This window comes from Pristis pectinata, chromosome 10, assembly GCF_009764475.1.
Source record: "Pristis pectinata isolate sPriPec2 chromosome 10, sPriPec2.1.pri, whole genome shotgun sequence".
Classification (NCBI taxonomy): domain Eukaryota; kingdom Metazoa; phylum Chordata; class Chondrichthyes; order Rhinopristiformes; family Pristidae; genus Pristis; species Pristis pectinata.
The window spans coordinates 98,005,468-98,028,051 of NC_067414.1; the positions used below are offsets into that span (position 1 = coordinate 98,005,468).

General features: G+C 41.4%; 1 protein-coding gene across 1 annotated transcript in view; it reads right to left on the bottom strand.

Annotated features, from left to right (window-relative positions):
• Positions 1–22,584, bottom strand: part of LOC127575526 (dynein axonemal heavy chain 8-like) — a 443,415-nt gene that overhangs the window by 29,046 nt on the left and 391,785 nt on the right. The window contains 9 exon segments of the mRNA XM_052025459.1: positions 816–1,018; positions 2,889–3,007; positions 4,778–4,899; positions 6,990–7,180; positions 7,904–8,156; positions 8,474–8,579; positions 10,427–10,609; positions 13,255–13,410; positions 19,314–19,469. Of these exon segments, the coding sequence (XP_051881419.1) occupies positions 816–1,018; positions 2,889–3,007; positions 4,778–4,899; positions 6,990–7,180; positions 7,904–8,156; positions 8,474–8,579; positions 10,427–10,609; positions 13,255–13,410; positions 19,314–19,469 (1,489 nt within the window).

Sequence of the window (22,584 nt, forward strand, 5' to 3'; positions counted from 1 at the left end):
CTTGCTTCTATCTGTATCCTGGGTAACTCTGCGATAAGGACCATTCAAACCAGGTGGAGCAGGAGTGAGCATTTCCATTCTCCCACCATTTTCCCATTCAATTTTCAGGCTGTGTAGGTGAACCAGAAGAACAAGGTATTATGCCCAGGCACCCACAAGATGAACAAAGATTCTGGGGTTTCCAATTTTATTCCAATTTCAGAAACTTCAAGGGATTTAAAAGATGCAAGTAGGACCTGCAGGTTCAAAATATCCATTTGAATTCACATGGTGGCTAATTTTCCTGCCCCTTTCACTCATGCTGGGATGGGCCCTGGAAGTTCAGCTGACCATGGGGGTGGACAGGCAGGTTACTCCTGTTTAGTCTGGTTTATGTGACTTGGCCTTTCATTAACCGTTCTCAATAAAAACAAAACTAAAGATAAAGAAAGACCAATGTTCAAGGAAAGAAGTAATGTTTACATTGCTGGAAGGAAAGAGAGAAAATACAAGACAAGCAGAAGAAAGAAGCAGAAGAGAGATGTGATAAACATTGTAAAAGAGAGGTGCACACACACAGTGGCTTACTGACACTGTCAATAGGAAATGAACAGAGGAGTTTGCTTAAAGAAGATATCTTAATACTAACACAGAAACAAGGTCACACTGGTATTGCCCTGACAGTAATTATGTCAAAAACATTTTCAGGGGACTTATTAATGGTGATTTTTTTCAATGGCAATCAGGGAAAAATATTGTAAGAATATTGAAAACAATCAGATGAACCCATGAAACACTGAAACTCCCAAGCCGATGTATTCAGACAACATCCTTACCAATTTCAAGCTTCTTGGCCAATCCTTCAATCTGGTTGCTGGGATCTGATCCCATAGACAGGAAGCAAATCAGAGGAGTTAGTATATCACTTTCTTCCCATGTTGTTTCCAGGTTTAGAATCACCGGCTCAGCATATTTTGATCCCATTGCATCAGAAATGTAGTTTCGAGCTTGTGATAGAATCCTGTCAGGACACCATGATCTGAGAAATGGAGAACAGATGCTGTTGTATTACTGTGTTCAGGATCATTGGAGGTGCAATAGAATGGAGATGTATTCTATAGTAGATAGCGGAGCAAATCTGCGGGGAAATTGCAGAGGTCCAAGACTATAGAAAAGTGATAATAGGGCATGTCATATATCCCAACATATTGGGATAGTAGCAATATATGGGGTGGGGAGGTAGGAGAAACTTTTTTGAGCACTACTACGTACCTGAATCTGGGGATTAAGTATCGGTGAGAGAATATTTAGGGAACAATGATCATTGATATTAGGATATCTTTGGGAAAGGACGAGGGGCAATTTGTTACACTGAGGAATGGAGGGACCTTAGTGTACAAGTCTAAATATCCTTGAAGGTGGCAGATAAGGTGGTCAATAAGGCACAAGGGATACTGGCATTTATTAATCAGGGCACTGAATACAAAAACAGGGAGGTTATGCTCAAACTTCATAAAACATTGCTCAGACCTCAGATGGAATATTGCATGCAGTTCTGGTCACCAAAGGAAAGATATGATAGCACTGGAGAGAGTGCAGAGGAACTTCACCAGGATGTTGACTGGGATAGAACATTATAATAATGAGATTAGAGAGGTTGGGTTTTCCCTGCAGCAGAGGAGGTTAAGAGGGGACATGACTGAGGTATATCAAATGATGAAGGGTATAGATAGGGTAGACCGCAGGAAACTTTTCCCTTCATCAGAGGTAAACAAAACTGGAGGCTGTAGATTTAGAGTGGAGAAAGAGATTTAGAGGGGATCTGAGCAGGACTCTTTTTTTACCCAGAGAATGGTGAGTACTTGGAATTCACTCCCTGAGAGAGTGGTGGAAGTGCAGTCACTGTTAGCGATGAAGCAGTGTCTAGAAAAATGCTTGAATCACCTAGGCATAGAAGGCAATGGGCCAAGAGCTGTAAGGTTGGATTAATATGGATGGGAGCCCACTGATCACCGAATGGCCTATTTCCAGGCTGTATGTCTCTAAGTCTCCGTGTTTAATAGCAGCGTAGAAAGGCCCTACTCAATGTGGCATTTCTGAGGATATTTATTTGGGATATAAATTAAAAGAAATGGATCCTTCAGGCTCCTTTTGACCTCTTTTGCTAACAATGGATTAAACATCTGCCATATTTTGTTTGTTTTAATACATTAATAATTGACCTTTGCAGAGATGGTGGGGAACTCCTACAGTCTTTTTGGTTTAAAGTATTCACACAGTGCTATTAGATACTGAATTCTAGGATTATCATCACCAGGATGGTGAAAAAAGGCCAAGTTATTTCCATTTTAAGATGTTATGTAAATTAGAGGGAACTTGTAAAAGCAATAGATAGATTTGGGTTTGCTGACAATGTGTATAGAAAGTTAAGGTCTGATATAATTAAGGTGATTTAAGTACATAATGAGGTAGATAGAAATTATTTCCTCTGATGGCAAGTCTCTGTAAGAGGCTCATAACAAAAGTAGGGTTGTTCATGAGCAGTCAGGAGATAGAACATAGAACAGCACAGCACAGCAACAGGCCCTTCGGCCCACAATATGATGCCAAACTAATTAAGCTATTTATTCACGAAAAGGAGAGTGGCACTCTTCTCCAAAAACCTACTGAAGTAATATGAATTTAAAATTTCAAAACTGAGATTGATAGATTTTTGTTAGCATGGGTTTTACAAGGAACCAAAGAAGGTACTTTGAATTAAGGTCACTCACAGTGTAATTGAATAGCAGACCTGGATTGAGAGCTGAACAGTCGCTCTGATTCTTTGTTCCTATGCTACCATATCCTTACCATAACCTTACAAATGGGAAGCTGAGTACTAATTGTACTGCAAATAGTGTGGATCTCACCTGATGAGCAACAGCTTGCCAAATGACTCCAAAGAGTCACTGTATCCATTAGGAATTACTGCCAATTCTGGAGCTTCTGTATCAAACCAGACTTTCCAAACCTTCTCATTCTTAGTTACCTGAAACAATATCCTGAACTGTAAAATCCACTGAAGATATAATATTAAGATAGACTTTTAATCAATAATAAAAAATAACCATTTTTAAAACTGATTTTTAAATTTGAGTTGAATTTACAGCCTATTTGCTGGGTTAATCACAAAGGAGGTTTAGGTTCAGGAGGAGGCTGTCCATCAATCAGTCTCCCCACCTCCTCCCCGCCCTACTCTGACAATATTTTCTGGGGCCTAAATGGAACTCCCAGTTACATAGATAAGTTACGGAGTTAGATAAGATGTTTATTTCATATAGAATGAATATTGTTCATTCCTACGACTTCAGCCTGGCTAGTAGGAGCTGGTGGTGTAGCCAAAGAGCTTGGAAAAGGCAAATTCTTCCTCTTTCATGTGGACAGGAATTGCCTCTCACTGCCCACTAAAGCAACCTGGGCTGCTGCCATTGGAATCCAGCCTGGATGCTCAATATTGCAGTGGCCCAGAGCTGTCCCCAAAGCTTGGCCTTGGCCTTATGCCAATGAAACCCAGTTTTCAAAACAAAACAAGTTCTCAGTAGCAAACTGGGAGCCAGGCCAGCCTCAGATTTTGGGGGAAACCCGTCCCAATCACTCCTCAGTTCTACTTTCTTATTTTGAACATCTGATAGTGACAAAATTTAAGTATTCTTAGTATTTTAAGTTCCATCAGTGTCACTAATTGTAGTACAACCCATTCTCCTGAAGAATCTGCCCAGGTGGGCAGGGCAATTCTGCACTCATTTGAGTAATCTCAAACAAGGCAGTGAAGTTCTCCTGTCCCCATTCCCAAGACTGGCACAGTAAGACTGATTCCTCCATTCAACTGCATACAAACTTCTCAGATTTTGCTGTCCAGTCTTTAACCAACTTTAACTGATATGAAGCTGGCAATGCAACTAAATCTGTGTAAGAATTGTGAATGAAATCATACCAGATTTTTCTACACTTACATATGTTTTATCGAACATTGAACACCACAGCACAGTACAGGCCCTTCGGCCCACGATGTTATGCCGACATTTTATCCTGCTCTAAGATCTAACTAACCCTTCCCTCCCGCTTAGTCCTCCATTTTTCTATCATTCATGTGGCTATCTAAGAGTGTCTTAAATGTCCTTAATGTATCTACCCCCACAACCTCTGCAGGCACTGCATTCCATGCACCCACCACTCTCTGTGTAAAAAACTTGCCTCTGACATCCCCCCATACCTTCGTCCAGTCACCTTAAAATTATGCCCCCTTGTGTGAGCCATTTTTGCCCTGGGAAAAAGTCTCTGACTGTTTTGAAATTATTTTCCATGTTTTAAATAGGGAGACAGTTATCTCTAATCAGAGGTAACAGTCAGTTGATTTAAGTCTGTCGGTAAATTTAATATTCCTTTCACTCTATCTTTTCTATGTTAGTCTTTTAACTGTTTTTGTTGACACAAAATATGGCTGTCTCAATCTATAGGTCCCTATAATTGAGCTCAAGGTTCCCATATGAGGTCATTAGAAGCAGGATTGTGCATTCTTTGAGGATGTATTGTGTCCTCTTTGGAGGGGGAAGAGTGCAGCTGGGAGACAGAGGGAAGGATTTGACCCAAAACGTCGACAACTTCTTCCCCCCCCACCCCTACACAGACGCTGTTCTACCTGTTGAGTTCTTCCAGGAGATTATGTATTGTGTCTCCTATTTGTCCTGTTTTGCTTTCTGTTTGTTTGTTGAACCTAGTCATGGCACACACGCATGCATGAGCAAAATGGATAAGATACCTGGGTCAGTATTTCTGCAAACTGCGGGAGTTTGCTCAGCTCCACCAAGTTCAACCAGGTCAAATCAAGGATCCAACGGAAAGGCTTTGGTGGACTGGCTTTAAGGTCAAGAGCTGCTCCTCCTGTATAATTAGGGAGAGTATTCATACTTAATAAAAATAAATGTCCAGTTTTCTGACAAAGTTCTTTGCTCATCCAACACAACAAAAGAGAGAGACAAAAAGACTGGTGATGCTGGAATCTGGAGCAACAAATAATCTGCTGGAGGAACTCAGTAGAACAGGTGGGAGGAGGGACTTTTCATCATTTTGGGTCAAAACTCTGCATCAAGACTAAGAACGGAGAGGGGAGATGGCCAGTATATAGAGGAGAGAGGGAGTGGTGAGACAGGGGCCAGTGGCTGATTGGTGGACTGAGGAGGGGTGAAGGATGATGGGCAGATCAAGCCAGGTAGGAGAGAGAGAGGTGTGGAATTAGGTGACAGAAGCAGGTGGATGGTAGATGGAGGGAGGTGTAAAAAAAACAAGAGAGGCAGATGGAGCCAGGTGCGAGGAGGGGAGGGTGAAGTAGCTGTGGGAGTCAGTGAGTTTATAGTAAATATCAGAGGACACTTTGTCTCCTGAGATGAGACAGAGAGATTTAGAGAATGGAGAGAGGTGTCAGAAATGGGCCTAGTGAATTTGAGAGTGGGGTCGGTTAGTACCAAAGGTGATAAAATTGATGAGTTCTGCATGGGTGCGGGAAGCATCACCAATGTTAACGGAGAAAGAGTTGGGGAGCGGTACCAAAAAAGGTTTGGAACAGGGATAGGGACACACCCTCCCTCCCCCAACTGGTTCCATCTGCCTCTTTAATATGTCTGCCTCCATGTATCCTTCACCTGCGTCTTTCTCCCAACTCCATCTCTCCCTCTCCCCTACATGGCTTGATCTACCAATCATCCTTCACTCCTCCTTGGTCCACCAAACATCCACTGGCTCCTGCCTTACCACTCTCCCTCTCCTCTTTACGCTGGCCATCTCCCCTCCCAATTCTTAGTCCTGATGCAGAGTTCTGACCCGAAACGTCAACAGGTCCTCCCGCTCCCCGACAGAAACTGCTCAACCTGCTGAGTTCCTCCAGCAGATTGTTTGTTACAACACAGCAAAAGACATTTTTTCCTGTGATTCTTCGAGGACTTTGCCTAGAAACACATCAAAGTTGTGCTAGCATACTGTACATTCACAAAAATCTTCAGGAGAAATGGAGTGTTTGTTCATTGGTATTTTGCTAGAGTTTTCTTTAACCAGGAATGGGAAGGGGATGCGAAATCAGGCAGATAAAAATGATGCTAGCACTAGCTACCACAGGAGAGAGATTAAGATGGTGTCTTTTTTCCTATGAGTGCACAACTTTTCTGCACCAGGACTCCAGTGCTGTGATCCTGGAACCTGTATAGCCTCTCCCTTGATCCCTGAGCTTTCCTGAAACATTCTGTTGTGCATCAGCACTTTCAATGGAAGTGGGCACATATACTATCCACAAAAATTGGTCCAAATCATACTTAAGTAGTAAACGCATTTCATTGCCTCCAGGATTATTACAATCACCAATCATGCCCAAAACTAGAAATCAGACTTTCAACATGCTTAGGACCACTCTGCATGTTCCCTCAAAGTAACCTGCTTGGTTCCTCCAAAGTGAATGACTTTAGGATAGGCAGTATGAATAACAGTATGGTTGAAGTTGTATTATAAGAGGAGAAAAAGGTGTTTGGTTATGACACAACCTGACACTGGGCAGAGGCTGCATTGGCCTCTTTGAATTTCGGCACATGATAGTGTTATTCAGAGGGGAAACCTCTGCTATGTACACCCTTCATATTATAGGTGCTCTTTTTGGGGAGAAAGCAGACACTGGCTCACTGGCTACAAGTGGCACATGGTTAATTAAAAATGTATGCCAAACAGGGAGAAAACAGGGGATAAAATTAAATGGAGAAAAGGGTGGGGGGATACGTGAAGATCAGCAACAGTTCAGCATTGTGTCAATGTTATGGCCAACACTTCTGCTTTGGTATTTATTTTCAACAGAGGGGAGCATTATGCATTTTTAAGCTGATTAGGAAAAGCTTAAACAATATCTTCAATTGTACATTATTTTAAGCAATGGAATAAATTGGTACTTCTTAAATTTTTTTCTTCTATATGAGATCGTTCTGAAGAAAATATACCTTTTATTAGGGTCTGGAATTCAGTGTGCTTGATGTATCCCCGCTCCAGGTTAATCTTCAGAGGCAGCAGTAAAGTGAAAAGGAACTTGTGAGTTTCATAAAGACCTCGTACTGAATACTTAAACACTTCAAAGGTCAGGTAGTCAATTATATTGCTGATTCTCTTTGAAGCAACAGGAGACTTCTTAGATCTAAATGAAAAAGATAAAGAAATCAGAACATGATAAGTAATTCTCAAGATTGGTTTCATTTAAAACATTGTGCATTTTTTCACCAGAAAAAGACAAATAACCTGAGTTTTAAGGTTATTGTGAAGTTGAGTATCCAACATTAGGTATGTGAGAGGAAACTGCAGCACCCAGGGGAAACCCAGATGAAATCCCTTTCATCACAGGGAGGATATGCAAACTCCATAAAGACAGCACCAAGGAATCGGGATTGAACCTGGGTCACTGGAGTTGTGAGGCAGTACACTGCTTCCACCGTTTAAACAGGGCTCCTTACGATATGGTGCATAGATACGATTCCTGATCATTCAGGGACTTGGTTGCAACATGGTGCATGGAGTTGGTTCTTGATGTAGATAATAGATACAGTTTTTGACTTGGTTTCCACAGACTGTCAAGACAGAGTATTGCATTGCTTAAAAATATTTGATGATATCAAGATAATGCTGATCTGGTGCAAGATACAGATATCTTCCTTCCACTGTTCCATCTAATGGCAATCTGCTGTGTGCTTCCAGCTATTATTTTTTATTTCATTTACGTTACCAGACCCTCACCCACACAAGTGAAGCATTAATTACATTTCCTTCAGTAATTCTTTGCTTTGTGATATGTCCCTTTACTTTATATCAATGATTAATACGAAACAACTATCAGCATTTCATCCAACGTTATTGAGCACCATACCTGGCCATGGACTGGTCAAATAATTTCAGAAACTGTGCAAGTGAGGTCTGGTACATCATGTTGACCATGCTCATTTCTGTGATGAGGAAATACAGGATGCTCCCACGAGTGGCTGCTGGCCGGTATTCTTCTTGTGCAGTGTTAATCTTTATCTCTGTCTCTGCTGCCACATGCAGCTTTTCACTGACTTCAGTTGCTGTTGTCTTTGTTGTCTGCAGGACTCCAATCACAGACTCATCATCCACGAGTGAACCTGAATAAAAGTCCACAGAGCTGATCAAGATTTTATTCCATACATTATAATTACAAAGTACAAAGTGTTTACACCAAGTGACTGTTGTGCTCCACATAAACCTGATCTTTTCCCTTCAGAAATGTTTTATAAAACTAACTTAGTTTGATCAGTCTTTAGGACATTGGTGAACATTTTTGACAGTAAATTCTTTGCCAGAAACAGATCTTAATATTTTATTTGCCAAAATGGCCACTTTATTAATCAATGTGCAATATCAGCTGCAATGACATTGACTGCATAGATGATGAAAAGATGAAATATTTAAATCAAGTTACCTTTGGTGGTGCTGAGCTTAAATAGTAGATTATTCTCCAGTTCCTTCATTTTACGTTTGTTGGCAGTCACTTCTTCTATCAATTGCACCCGCTCTGCTTCCAGTTCCTACAATTATGAGGTTTAAGATATTTAGAAACAATTGTTTTATTATATGGATTGGAAAGGTTTAGAAGGTTATGGGCCAAACGCTGGGAAATGGATGGGGCATCTTGTCGGCATGGATCAGTTGGGCCAGAGGGCCTGTTTCCATGCTGTATGACTCTATTTTATTGGAGGGGTAAAATAAAGAAAAATCTTTAAGAAACAATGTCAGAGTCAATGTGAACAAGTAGGAAATGAGGATAGGATTTATCTGTAACAATATTCTTGGGACAATATGGCCAACTGTTCTTTGAAAACTTTGTTCTTTAATTATTTCTCTAGTACAAAAACTGCAAAGAACTGAATAAGAAAATAAAAGTGAAAACAAAATGTCCAAGAACAGATTAGCAGGTAATGTGAAAAGGAACTCAAAAGCCCTCTATAAATCTTTAGATCATGGAAGAGTAATCCAAGTAAAGGTGGTGATAATTAGGAAACAGTACAAGACCTCTTTGTGGAGGCACAGAGGGTGATAGATGGACCAAGTCAGTAACTTGCACTCAGTAAATAAGAGAACGCTGCAAATGTCACAAAAGAGATGACAGAGAAATCATCAGATCAGTTATAATCTTATTGAATGATAGAACAGGCTGGAGAGGCCATATTGGCTATTTTTGCTCCTATTTTATGATGTTCTTATTTTCTAAGCATTTGGAACTATCTTCAGCCACAAGTACCAAATGGATAACCCATTTTAGCTCCTTTCGAGGTCACCATTCTCACTGAAGCCAACATTTCGCTAGTTCAAATCACTCTGTGTGATAGAAAGAAACAGCTGAGAGCACACTGGGTGCAAAATAGGCAATGGGACCGGATGACATCTCGCTTGTAGTTTTAAATGTTCAAAGCATTTTAAACATTTTGAAGCTCCAATTTTTTTGGAGGCTGACTTCATGAGCTCAGCTCTAATTGAATTCCTAACAGTCTTGCAAGTAATTGAAGCCCCTTTAAAAAGCAAAGGTCTGATGCTTGCCCCTACCATCATACCTGTTTCATTGTGTGCATGTAACTTAATCAGTTTCACAGGAGAGGTACCAATTGTGTGTTGCATGAGGGTTGATGTCACCCCTTTGCTCTGTGATCAAAAGTTGCATTATGTGCTATGAGCAATGTACGACTTAAGATGACAATTGTGTTCAACAATCAATTTCACACTACATTTCAGTCCTGTGGAGCATAAAGACCATTTTCTAGACCAGTGTAGCTGTGTATTTAAACCATATTCTGTCCAGAGTACCTGTGTATTCTAACCATGTTCTAGTCCAGCATACCCGTGTGTTTTTAAACCATATTCTAGTCCATTGTACCTATGTGTTTTAATTAGGTTCAGTGTATCTGTGGGATTTAACCATGTTCTAGTTCTGTGTACCTGTGAGTTGTAAATGTGTTCTAGTCCACAGTATCTGTGTGTCCTAACAATGCCCTGGTCCAGTGTACTTGTGTGTTTTAACCATGTTTTAGTTCAGTGTACTGGCATGTATTTGTCAAGGGAATTGGATCAGTACTAAAATGAAAAGAATTGCATTGCTACATGGAAAGAGCAGGAGAACAGGTCTAATTGGAAAGCCAGCATTGGCTTGATGCACCAAAATGCTTCCCTCCATGCTGTGATCATTCTACTATTCTCTTCCAGATCTGCCCCATTAACCAACAGCCTATGCAATAACATGGGTTTAGAAGAAGTTTCTCAGATATTCAGAAGACTGCAACAGCACTGCTAACTTGACAGTATTACACCTGATCCCACAATCCCAGAGCACATCAGCCAACTGTGCACATTGTTATTCATGGCTGAGGTGTTCTGAGTTTACCTGTTTCTCAGTAAGGATCACTCGGCCAAGCAGCTGATTCTCAAGACCCTTAATGGTTACAGTGAAGTCAATGATGGATGTCTTGGCACTGATTTCTGGAGTGTAGGCAGGATTTGGAAGTTTTGTGGTGATGTACAACATGAATCCAGGCATTATATCAGTTTCTTTATCCCCCACTTTCACCTGCAGGAAGACAATCAAAGGAAACATTTTAATTCACGAAAATAAAAAAAACTGCAAATGAAAACAGAAAATGCTGAAAACACTCAGCAGATCAGGCAGCATCCATGGAAAGAGAAACAGAGTTAATGTTTCAGGTTGAAGACCCTTCAGAACAGGGAAAGAGAGAAAACAAGTTAATTTTAGGTTGCAGAAAAGGTGGGGAGAGGAATTGGATAGGACAAAGGGAATGTCTGTGATGGGCTGAAGGCAGGATTGGCAAAGGTGTGGAAGTCAGTCCGCACTGTAATAAAGTAGACAACAGCGGAACCAAGGAGTGTACAATTAATGCTTTATTATTTTAACGCTAGTGGGAGTGAGGGATATAGAGAAAGAGTAAACAGTGTAACCCGAGCTCTGTACTAATCCCCACTCAAAGATTTACATCTTTGTGTCCCTCCTTTTATACCTAATCTAAAGATGCCTACGTGCAGAGTTGAACATACTTGGGCAGTTGCTTTCAGCAAACTTTAGCAAAACAAGATATGCCTTAAGCACTTCTTTGTTTCACCCAAGCACCCGCACATCCCATGGTCACAGCCACAGTCACGCCATAGCTGAAGCAACAACAGCTGCACACCATTAACCCTTACATTTCCAGTTACCTTTTACAAAGGGATAAGTTGTAGTGGTCCACAATTCAAGTGGTTTAATGGGAGCAGCTAAAGGATAATAATACAAACAAAGGTGTGCAAGTTTCTTCTTTGCCTGTTCTGTGATATTGGCTGTTTTTCTCTCTTCATTGGGGCGGCTTGACATGCTGGGCATGTCCCATTGCCCTGCTATTTGCAACACATTGTGCTTCTTTGTTTATATTATCACCCTGTAACTACTCGCAGTAATGCATTTCATCACTACAATGTATCCCCACAGCAACGGATCTTGCCCTTTGCCTATCCATCCCCTCTCCCTTTCATCTCTGCAAATTAAAACTAACTTGTTTTTCTTTAGAAGGATCTTCAACCTGAAACAGTAACTCTGTTTCACTTTCCACAGATGCTGCCTGACTTGCTGAATGTCTCTAGCCATTTCTGTTTATATTTTTAATCCTTTCATTGCCATGTCCTCCACTGCCAGGGTGAGGCCAAACACAAACCAAGTAACAGCTCCTGATATTCCACCTGGGTATTCTACAACCCGACAGCATGAACATTGAATTCTCCAATTTCAACCTGCTTCCCTTTGTCTCTTTCTGATCCACCCAGGTTCTCTCTCACACACACCCTTCTTCCTCCCCCCTCCCCCCCTCCACCTTCAGCCCCAGTTTCTTTCTCTTTCCCCACCTACTCCATCTGCCCATCACCCACACACTGCTCCCACTGGGTCCCCTGTGCCCTCACCTACTGTTCCCATCTGCTCACCATACCTTCCTTATTTGGTTCCACTCTCCATTTTCCTTTCTTATCAGATTGCACAATCTGCAGCAATTTGTTGTCTACACTTATCACCTCCCAGCCTCTGTCGCCATCTCACCCTTCCCTTGCACACCTGACTCCATCTGCCAATCAACCCCTCCTCACCTGGACCCACCTATCACTTACCAGCTCTTGCCCCACTCCTCCCCCTCGTGTCTTTATACTGGCTTTCTACCCTCTACTCTTTCAGTCCAGATGAAGGGTCTTGACCCAAAATGTCGACTGTCCATTTCCACCAACAGATGCTGCCTGACCCACTGAGTTCCTCCAGCAGCTTGTTTCTTTTCTCCAGAAACTAGATAAGCCTCATTATGCTTCTGCTCCCTCAAGATTAAACTGCTACGTATTTATGGCTGTAACTGGGAACAGCCCATAAAACAACATAATCATGTTAAAAAAATTTTTGTAGTCTGATAAGAGAGCTTTCCGAACTAACTGAAATTTCCTGACGGTTCTCAAATCAGCAGCTATATCTTGGTTGGGGGATCAGTGGAAATCCTGTTTATGTACTGTAAGTTTCTGCCATTCTGTGGCCTAAATCCAACAGATGACCTGGAGAAGGATTCAATTTCCACCAGACTTGTTGGTGAAAGTCACAGTTCCACAGGTTGCATTGATCAGCTAAAGTTGGCGATTACACCCTGTGATGGTAGAAACTGAACAGATGTCTGTTAGTGTCATATCTGCCATTCTTTTTAAGGGGGTACAATCTACATTCATCAGAAAAAACAGGATTAAAGGTAAATTTTAAGATTAGGCCACATAAACTTGAATTGTATTCCCTTGCTGTCATGGTCTATAATTCCATGAGCTCTATACCCAGGTACAGCAAATGGTGTTGAATGCATCAGTCCACAGACTATAGTGACGTTGTCTGGAAGCAGTATAAGTTCAATCAGAAAGTCTTTCAAAAAGCAAGTATATTGAGTTCAATTTTCTATTCTGGATTGTCCACTTTATGCATGAAAAATGGATATGACTGTAGAATCCACCTGGTCCCCAACTCTAACATTTTTTCCCTGGGGCCCAAAACATTTTGCCTCCCTTGATCTTTGCATCCCAAATTACATTCTGAAGTAAATTCTATGTGTATGTGTTTGGATTTCTAATAATTGAATATTTTATGATCTAACTTTAGTTCTTTATAACCATTAAAACTGAAGGCAGTAACATATTTTTACAAAATTAAATCACCTTGTAGGTGGTCCCACTTTTGATGAAGTTCTTCTCCAACACATTATCCAGTGCAGGGTCTAACTCTTCCTGCACATCTTCTAATAACAGAGGACGTCCAAGTGACAAAGAGTCTTCAAGGTGATTGCGAAAATACTTGTGATTAAGGAATGTCACCTTTGGAGCAAAACAAGTTAGTCTTTAGAACTCAAACAATACAGATCAGCTGTGTAGGGGATAGGTTATATGGTCCCATTACAGAAGTACAAAAATCTCAGGCTCAAAATTCCTGGTTTAGGGCAGGATGCAAGTTGACAATTCCAATTTTGTACAACCAGGTAGCTATGACAAGGCTGATTATGCTAAGATTTCACAGTAGATTGAATCACAATGTTGCTGTTGCCTTCCCATCTGATCTGAAAATACAGAAGCCCTACTTAAAAGAGCAGAAAACTGCACCTTGCAAGATTATATTAGGCCATTAGAGATGGATTCTGTGCACTGCCCAGACTGCAGTTCCTGCCCATCTGCACTTATCTGGGTTAGATAAGAAAGGCTGAACAGACTGACCCTTCAGACCCAGGAAGCATCTGGCAAGGTAAGAGCAAGGATGTGAATGTAGAAACTATGCAGATTACCTGAAAGTTGGCAGCGTTGCGGATAGTGAGGAATTGTCTAGTGCTACAGCAGGATATAGATCAGAGGGAAAGTTGGGCAGAGCATTGGAAGATGGAATTTAATCCTAACAAGTGTGAGGTGATGCATTTTGGAAAGCCAAATAGGGGTAGGACATATATAGTAAAATGGTAGGGCACAAAGGAATGTTGATAACCTCGGGGATCTAAGCCCATAGTTCCCTGAAAGTGGCAACCCAGGTTGATAAGATGGTGAAGAAGGCATATGGCATGCTTCCCTTCATAGGTTGGGGCATAGAATCTGAGAGTTGGGACATAATGTTGCAACTTTACAAAACAGTGGTTAGAATGCACTTGGAGTAATTTCTGTAGTTCTGGTCACCACACTATAGAAAGGATGTGGTTGTGCTGGAGAGAGTGCAGAGGAGATTCACCAGGAAGTTGCCAAAATTGGAGGATTTTAGTTATGGGGAGAAATTGGCTAGGCTACATTTGTTTTCCCTGGAGTGAAGGACTAACCTGATTGAAGTTTATAAGATTATGTGAGGCATAGATAGGGTAGATAATCAAAATCTTTTTCCCATGGTAGGGGTATCAAAAACATGTGGCCAAAGGTTTATGGTGAGAAGGAGCTTTAAAGGGGATTAGAGAGATAAGTTTTTTTGTACAGAGAATGACTGATATCTGGAACATGCTGCCTGAGGAGGAGGTGGAATCAGATACAATTATTACAGTTAAGAAGCATTTAGACAGACACTTAAATAAGCAAGGCACTGAAGGATACGGCTAATCCAGATAAAATGGGATTAGTGTAGATGGGCAAAAAGGTCGGTATGGATGTGATGGGCTGAAGGGCCTGTTTCTGTACTGTACGACTCTATGATTCTAGGAGACTTCAAGATTGATTAGGCTCAGGCAGCATAGTGCTGAGACCCCATCTCTGGAAAGTCCTGCCAGTCTTTAATAGGAGGTAAGGCTGGGACCGCAGCCTGGCCTCCTGAAAAAGGGAGGAAGCTTTGTAATAGTTTTTAAATGTCCCTGATATTCAGATGTTTCAAATAATTGTTTCAAATAATTTTTAAAGACTGAAAAATAAAATTAACTAAAGCACATTAAAACACACAAAATAAACTAAGACATTAAAACAAAAATAAATAGATCTGCACTTATTTTACCTTTTCTCTTCTAATCTACAGCACCAAGAATCCCCATTCCAAGTCAGCATGGCTTGCAACTTGGAAGAGGATTTGGCAGTATTCCCAGATTCTTGCTGCTCTTTTCTTACCTGGTGATATATGCTGTGGGTTTGAAAGGTGCTGTCAATGAAGACTTGATGTAGTGTATTTTGTAGATCATACATGCTGCAAATATTGTGGTGAAGGAGGCCAATGTTTAAGGTCCTGTAACAGTAGTTAGTCTAATGGGCTGCTTTTTTCTTGATGGTATTAAGTTTGAGTGTTGTCAGAGTGGTATTCATCTGGACAAGAATACTGCATCACACTCCTGACATACCTCATAAATGTACGAAAGGATTTGCGGAATCAGGTGAGACACATTGTAGAATACCCAGCCTCTGACCTAGCTTTGTTGTCTCGACGTGTTTGTGGGTGGTCCAATTAAGCTTTCAGTCAATGGTGACATCCTAGATGTTGGTGCTAGGGTATTGAGCAATGGTAATTCCATTGAATGTCAAGGTGATTGGTCTCCTGCTTGCTCAAGTTAGTCATTGCCTGGCACCTACACAATGCAAAGGCTACTGGTTCCTTAACTGCGCATCTAATTTATTCTTAGCCTCTAGTGAAATGTGGGCACCAGTGGCAAGGCCACTGTTTATTGGCCATCCCTAAGTTTGAGAAAGTGGTTGTGAGTCATCCTGCTGTTCACCTTGTCCTGGAATAACTGAGAAGGCAAGCAACATCAATAGGGAGAGATGATGCCTGGCATTTATTTTTCATTCAGTCAAGGGATGTGGGCTTTGCAGGCTGAGCTGGCATTTAATTATCCATCGTTAGTTGCCCTTGAGAAGGTGGTGGTGAGCAGCCTTCTTGAAATGCTGCAGCCCTTGCAGTGCGGGTTTTATCCACAACGTAGCCAGGGAAGGAGTTCCAGGATTTTGACCCAGCAACGGTGAAGGAACGGCGATATATGTTGAAGTCAGGGTGGTGTGTGGCTTGGAGGGCAACTTCCAGGTGCTGTAGTCTCATGCTTCTGCTATCTTTGCCCCTCTGGCTGGTAGAGATCGTGGGTTTTGAATATGCTGTCTAAGGAGTCTTGGAGAGTTGCTGCAGTGCATCCTGTAGATGGTATAAACTGCTGCTATTGTGCGTCAGTAGCAGAGTGAGTGGATGGTTGTGGATGGGGTGCCTATCAAGTGGGCTGCTATGTCCAGTATGGTGTCGAGCTACTTGAGTGTTGATGAAGCTGCCGTCATCCAGGCAAGTGGAGAGTGTTCCATCACATTCCTGACTTGAGCCTTGTAGTTGGTGGACAGTCTTTGGGGAGTTAGGAGGTGAGTTACTTGCTGCAGGATTCCGAGGCTCAAGTAGCCACATTGTGTAAATGAGTACTCCAGTTCAGTTTCTGGTCAATGGTAACTCCCAGGATATTGATAGTGAGGGATTCAGCTATGGTAATGCCATTGAATGTTAGAGGGGTGATAGCTGGATTTTCTCTTGTTGGATATTGTCATTGCCTCGCACTTGTGTGGCACAGATGTTACTTGCCCATCTATCAGCCTAGGCCTGGATATTGTCCAGATCTTGCTGCATTTGGATGTGGACTGTTTCATTATTTGAGGAGTCACGAATGGTGCTGAATATTTGTGCAATCATCAGCAAACATCCCTACTTCTGACCTTGTGATTGAAGGAAGGTCGTTGGTGAAGGAACTGAGGATGGTTGGGCCTAAGACACCACCCTGAGGAACTCCTGTAGAGCTGTCCTGTGGCTGAATGATTGACCTCCAGCCATCACAACCATCTTCCTTTGTGCTTGGTATGATTCCAACCAGCAGAGCGTTTTCCCCCCAATTCTCAATGACTCCAGTTTAGCCAGGGCTTCTTGATGCCATACTCGATCAAATGCTATCTTAATTGTGAGGTGTCCCGGATGTAGATGGGAAGGAACTGGACAACGGGTTTTGTTTCCTTGTAGCTTTCTAGTGGTTTATTACAACTGAATGGCTTGCTCAGACATTTCAGAGGGCAGTTGTGGGTGTGGAGCCACATATAGGCCAGACCGGGTATGAATGGCAAATATCCTTCCCTACAGCACATTAGTGAACCAAATAGTCTTTACAACAATTGATGCTAACTGCTTCCAGCACTTTCTCTTTTTGTCTCAGATTTTCAGCATCTGCAGTTTTTAATTGATTTTCATTGTCTGTGTCCTATGTAGTTTGATGCTAGGTAGTCTGCTCATTTTACAGTTGTTAATGTGGTATTTTTGGTGACCAAATTTGGACAGCTGGGTGGCTTGCTAAGTTATTTCAGTTAATGCATTGTACTGATGCCGCAAAACAACACATTTCACAACATATGTCAGTGATAATAATTCTGATTCTGAAGTTTTTAGGAGTGGACTACATTGATGTGAGTTTGGAATCACATTTAAGTCAAATTGCAGGGACTGCTGATTTTGTTTCTTCAAGGATATTAGTGAACTGGTTGGGTTTTTATGGCTTTCCAGCAGTTTGGTGGTCAATATTACTGATAGTAGCATTTCAGCCTTAGTTTATTTAATTGAATCTAAATCCCCAGCAGTCTTGGTGGGATTATGAAACTGTGCCTCTGATTATCAGTTCCACTACTAATCTAATAACCTAACCATGACACCACCATAAATGGGACTGATAATTAGGTTTATTTTATCTTTGTGATCTACCTTTGAGCAGTGGATTGAAATAGTGGTCTTTGGGCCTGTTTGCAGTTTAATGCTCAAAATCCACTCTAAAGCTGGCAGTAATTGAGGGGAAATTTAGCCTGTGATATAATATTGGTATATTGAATAGATCAGTGAAGAGAAAAAGTAATCTTTAATTTTATAGTTCTCCCATACAATAAAACTGGCACATGGCTAGGGTCAGAAGGAACCCCAGCAATAAAATGGGCTTGACTTGTTCCTTTAAATAACCAGTGTCCCAGTTTATTATTTTGAAAAGATAGCCACCCTGTCATCCAGCAAATTAATGGCTAAGCAGCTGAGGTGTCCCTGAGTTGTCTACTAATGGCTGGCTGCTTTTCAGATGAGAAACAATAATCTGGCAGCTGAAAATCATCCCCATTGTGTTTTATCAAACCCAAGATGTCTTAAGGAACTTAACAAGCCATCAATTACTTTTGAGACTGTTGTTGCATCAAGGGCCTCTAATGCAGAAATGATCCAATTTCCAAATACCCATGAAATATACACTAAATGGCTGTTAACATCAGCCTCTGTTGCTCAACCATTAATTTTAACTCTCAGCAGAAACTAGTTATCTGCTTGTTCTTATCTCCTGAACATTGGTACTCCATTTTGCTCTATCCTCCAGAATTTGGTATGCAGTCCTCCAGTCCAAAGGCTCACAGGTATGGATCTCATTATACTTAAAAAAAAAGTTCGCTCAGGATGTAGGCTGATGTGCCAAGAACCATGACAATAAGCACGAGGGAGACAGCAGCTTCCACCACACCAACGGGAGGTGATGAGTGAACCATATGATCCTTGTTATTTGTCAACACACGCAACAGCTGCTGCCAATGCCCAGCAAAGACCTGCACTCACCGTGCTGGCTAGGGTGCAGCCCTAAGCCCCACAGCTCAGCACTGAGCAGCCATGCTGTTCACCTGGCCCACCCAATACCAGCCTTCATAGGCAGCACCTCCAGACCAACCCACGGCTTCAATAGTGCCAGTGCAGGTCAGGGATTTGTGCTCGGTTCCAGGCAGCAACAGGGAGGACAGGGGTTCGCACTATGTTCCCGGCACTGCAATGCTGTTGGTAATGCATCTATCATGACCCCTTGGTAAGGACTATCATGACCCCTTTTAACACCAATTACACTCACCACATCATTCCTCAGAACACATGCTGAGTGCTAAGAAAGGTAACACTATACTGGAAGCAAATGTCATTTTTGGCAATTTGTGTTATTAACTAGGTTTAACTGCAAATACTCATATTAATCTTCATCATCAATGTTTGGAACCAGGATTCCATAGTTTCTTGGTGTTAGCCCATGGTCTCTAATCTTAATAGTTAGTGTAAAATAATGGCCTTGTTCCTGCAAGGAATCAGATACATAGGAGCGAATGCCAAGATCTCCTCAAAGGCCAGGTGTTCAGTTATGTGATGCAACCCAGATCAACGTTACCAGGAAGGGAAATGTTTGTCTGAGGCCTACTCTTTATCAGCTTTTGCACACATGACTAGAACCATGCCTGTGGAAAAGTTTGTGTATTCCTACCTGCAATTCATTATTTTGCTCCTTCCTCCTAATCCAAGTTTTGCCTTGTGTCTGAGGGTCAATGAGAAGTGGATATCTGGTTGCTTTGGTTACAATAATGCCATTCTGAACTGAAAGGTCATCGCTAGGTAATCCCTGTAGATTCCACTCACTGATCTGCAGAAGTAAAACCACAAAGGCTTAGTAAATGCATGAGGTTAGCACTCAAGGTGTGTGTGAATTTCAGGTGCAACCTGTGGCAAATAAACTGGTGTAGATTACTCAAAAATCAAGATTCCAATTAACATTTTCCAATGAGATTGTATTTCTCTGCCCTGGATCTTGCAGCTGCCTCTCTGCTGGTTTGCTATTTTTTGAATGTCTCTCAGGTCAAAGGTAGGTAGGATAATAAGTTTCAAAGAAGACATAAGAAGGCTATGAAGCGATATATGCTGATTAAATGATCTGGCAAATGAGGTATAATGTGGGCTAGTATGAAATTATCCATACTTGTAGGAAAATTAAAAAGAAAGCATATTATTTAATGGTGAGGGATTGCAGAGTTTGAAATGCTGAGAGGTCTGGGTGCCCTAGTGCAAGCTTTGTAAAAATTCTAGTTTGCAGGTACAGCATGTTATAAGGAAAGCTAACGGAATGTTATCATTTATTGTTTGGGCACTTGGAATCTGGAATAGTGATTTATCCATTTTAAGTGTGGTTAAACTTTCTGGTACCTCATCTTTATCGATTTTTACCGCATCCAGAATCTCAATAACATCTTCCTTTGCCAAGTCACATCTTCTTCCTTGGTTAGGAACACCATGTACTTTGGCTATGCCCTCTGTCTCCTTGAGCAGATTTCCATTCTGATCGCTAATTAGCCTGATCTCTCCTCTTACAATCATTTTCCTTTTCACATGTCCAGAAAGTATTTTTGAATTCCTTTTTATGTTTGCAGCCAATCCTTCTTCATGTTCTCTCTTTGCCCCTCTCAGTTTATTTTACTCTCCACCTGAACTTTCTGTAATCAGCCTAAGCGTCCTTGTATTAACAGCCTTGATCTGTCACATGCTCTATACTTCTGCTCCAGTTTACTTCTATTTCCTTGCCTTTCAAGGAACTCTAATTTTAATTTCCCAACCCTTCTCAGTTTGCTGATGATACAAAGCTAGGCAGCATGTGGGCAGTCAAACGATTGCAGAGTGGCTTCATGGAGATATCCTCAGGTTCAGTGAATCTACAAGGATATGGAAGATGGAACATATGTGGAAAAATGTGAGGTTATCCACTTCAATGGAAAAATTAGAAATGTAGAGATTTTTAAAAATTATGTATGTTTGAAAAGTATTTGCATTCAGAAACACTTGGATGTTCTTGTATACAAATCACAAAGTTAATATACAGGTACAGAAAATAATTAGGAAAGAAAATTGTATTATAGTTTTAATTTCAAGGGGATCCAAGTACACATGTTGAGACATCTCGCTTCAATTATGTAGGGCACTAGTGACGCTGTATCTGGAATACTGTATATAAGGCTGGTCTTGTTACCTAAGGAATAGATGAGATTGAGGGAATATATTGAAGGTTTACCTGATTAATTTCAGGGATGATAGTTCTGTCATATAATGCATTAAGTAGACTAGGCCTATCTTGGACCTGTACCCTTTCTGGATCTCTCTCTGTCTCAGAGGATAGATTTGTAACAAACATCCATTACAAACCCAGACTCCCACAGTTATTTTGACGATACTTTCTCCCAACCAACTTCTTGTAGAACTCCATTCCATTTTTCTAGTTCATCCATCTCAGCTGTATCTGCTTTGATGTCAAGATACTTCAGAAAGGTGTCTCCTGGGGTGTCTTCTATTGTGCTTAATTGTTGTTTCCCTTCTACCATAATTGACAGTATCTTCAATCACATCTTATCTATTTCCTGCATTCTTGTGCTTAATCCCCCCTCTTGGCCAAAGCAAAGTTAGAACACCTTTAGTCCTTACCACCATACCAGTCTTCACCAATTTCCACCACTATCAACATGATTCTAGGACTTGATACATCTTCTTCTCCCTTTCCTGTACCTTGGTGACTGGTGGGTGCCTGCAATGTCATGCCAGGGGTGGTGGTGGAGGCAGGTAAGATAGAGACATTTAAGAGGCTCTTAGATAGGCACATGAATATGCAGAGAATGCAGGGATATTTCCTGTGCACAGACAGAAGTGATTAGGTGTCATTAGCTTAATTATTTCAGCACAACACTGTTAGCTGACAGACCTACATTGTGCGTACTGTTCTATGTTATATCTAAGAGCCTCTTGAATGCCTCTGTCGTATCTTCCTCCACCACCACACCTGGCAGTGCATTCCAGGCACCCACTGCTCTGTGTAAAAACCTTGCCCCACACATCTCCTTTGAATTTTCCCCCTCTCATCTTAAATGCATGCCCTCCAGTATTAGACATTTTGACCCTGGGAAAAAGATACAATCTATCTATGCCTCTCATAACGCTGTAAACTTCTATCAGATCTCCTTTCAGCCTCCGCCACTCCAGAGAGAAAAGAAGCCTAGTTTGTCCAACCTCTCTTTATAGCACACGTCCTGTAATCCAGGCAGTATGCTGGTAAACTTCTGCACCCTCTCCAAAGCCTCCACATCCTTCGTGAAATGGGGCGACCAGAAGTGAATGCAATACTCCAGATGTGTCCTAATCAGAGTTTTATATAGCTACAATATACACTTGAACTCAGTGCCTCGACTAATAAAGGCAAGCATGCCATATGCCTTTTTTATTAGCTTATCAACTTATGCAGCCACTTTCAGGGAACTATGGACTTGGACCCCATGATCCCTCTGTACTTCAACGCTGTTAAGGGTCCTGCCATTAACAGTGTACTTTCCCTTTACATTTGATCTTCCAAAGTGCAACAGCTCACACTTGCCCAGATTAAACTCCATCTGCCATTTCTCCACCCATATCTGAAACTGATCTTTTGCACTGTATCCTTTGTCAATCTTCTACACTATCAATGACATCACCAAGGGCAAGCCAATTCTGAATCCAAATGGTCAAGTCAACGTTGATCCCTCTGGATGAGACTACCTTGTCAAATACCTTACTACAATCCGTGTAGACAACATCCACTACTCTACCTTCATCACCTCCTCGTAAAACACAATCAAGTTAGTAACATGACCTGCTCCACACAAAGACATGCTGACTGTCCCTAATTAGGCCAGGGTTTTCCAAATACTCATAAATCATATCCCTAAGAATCCTCTCCAGTAACTTCA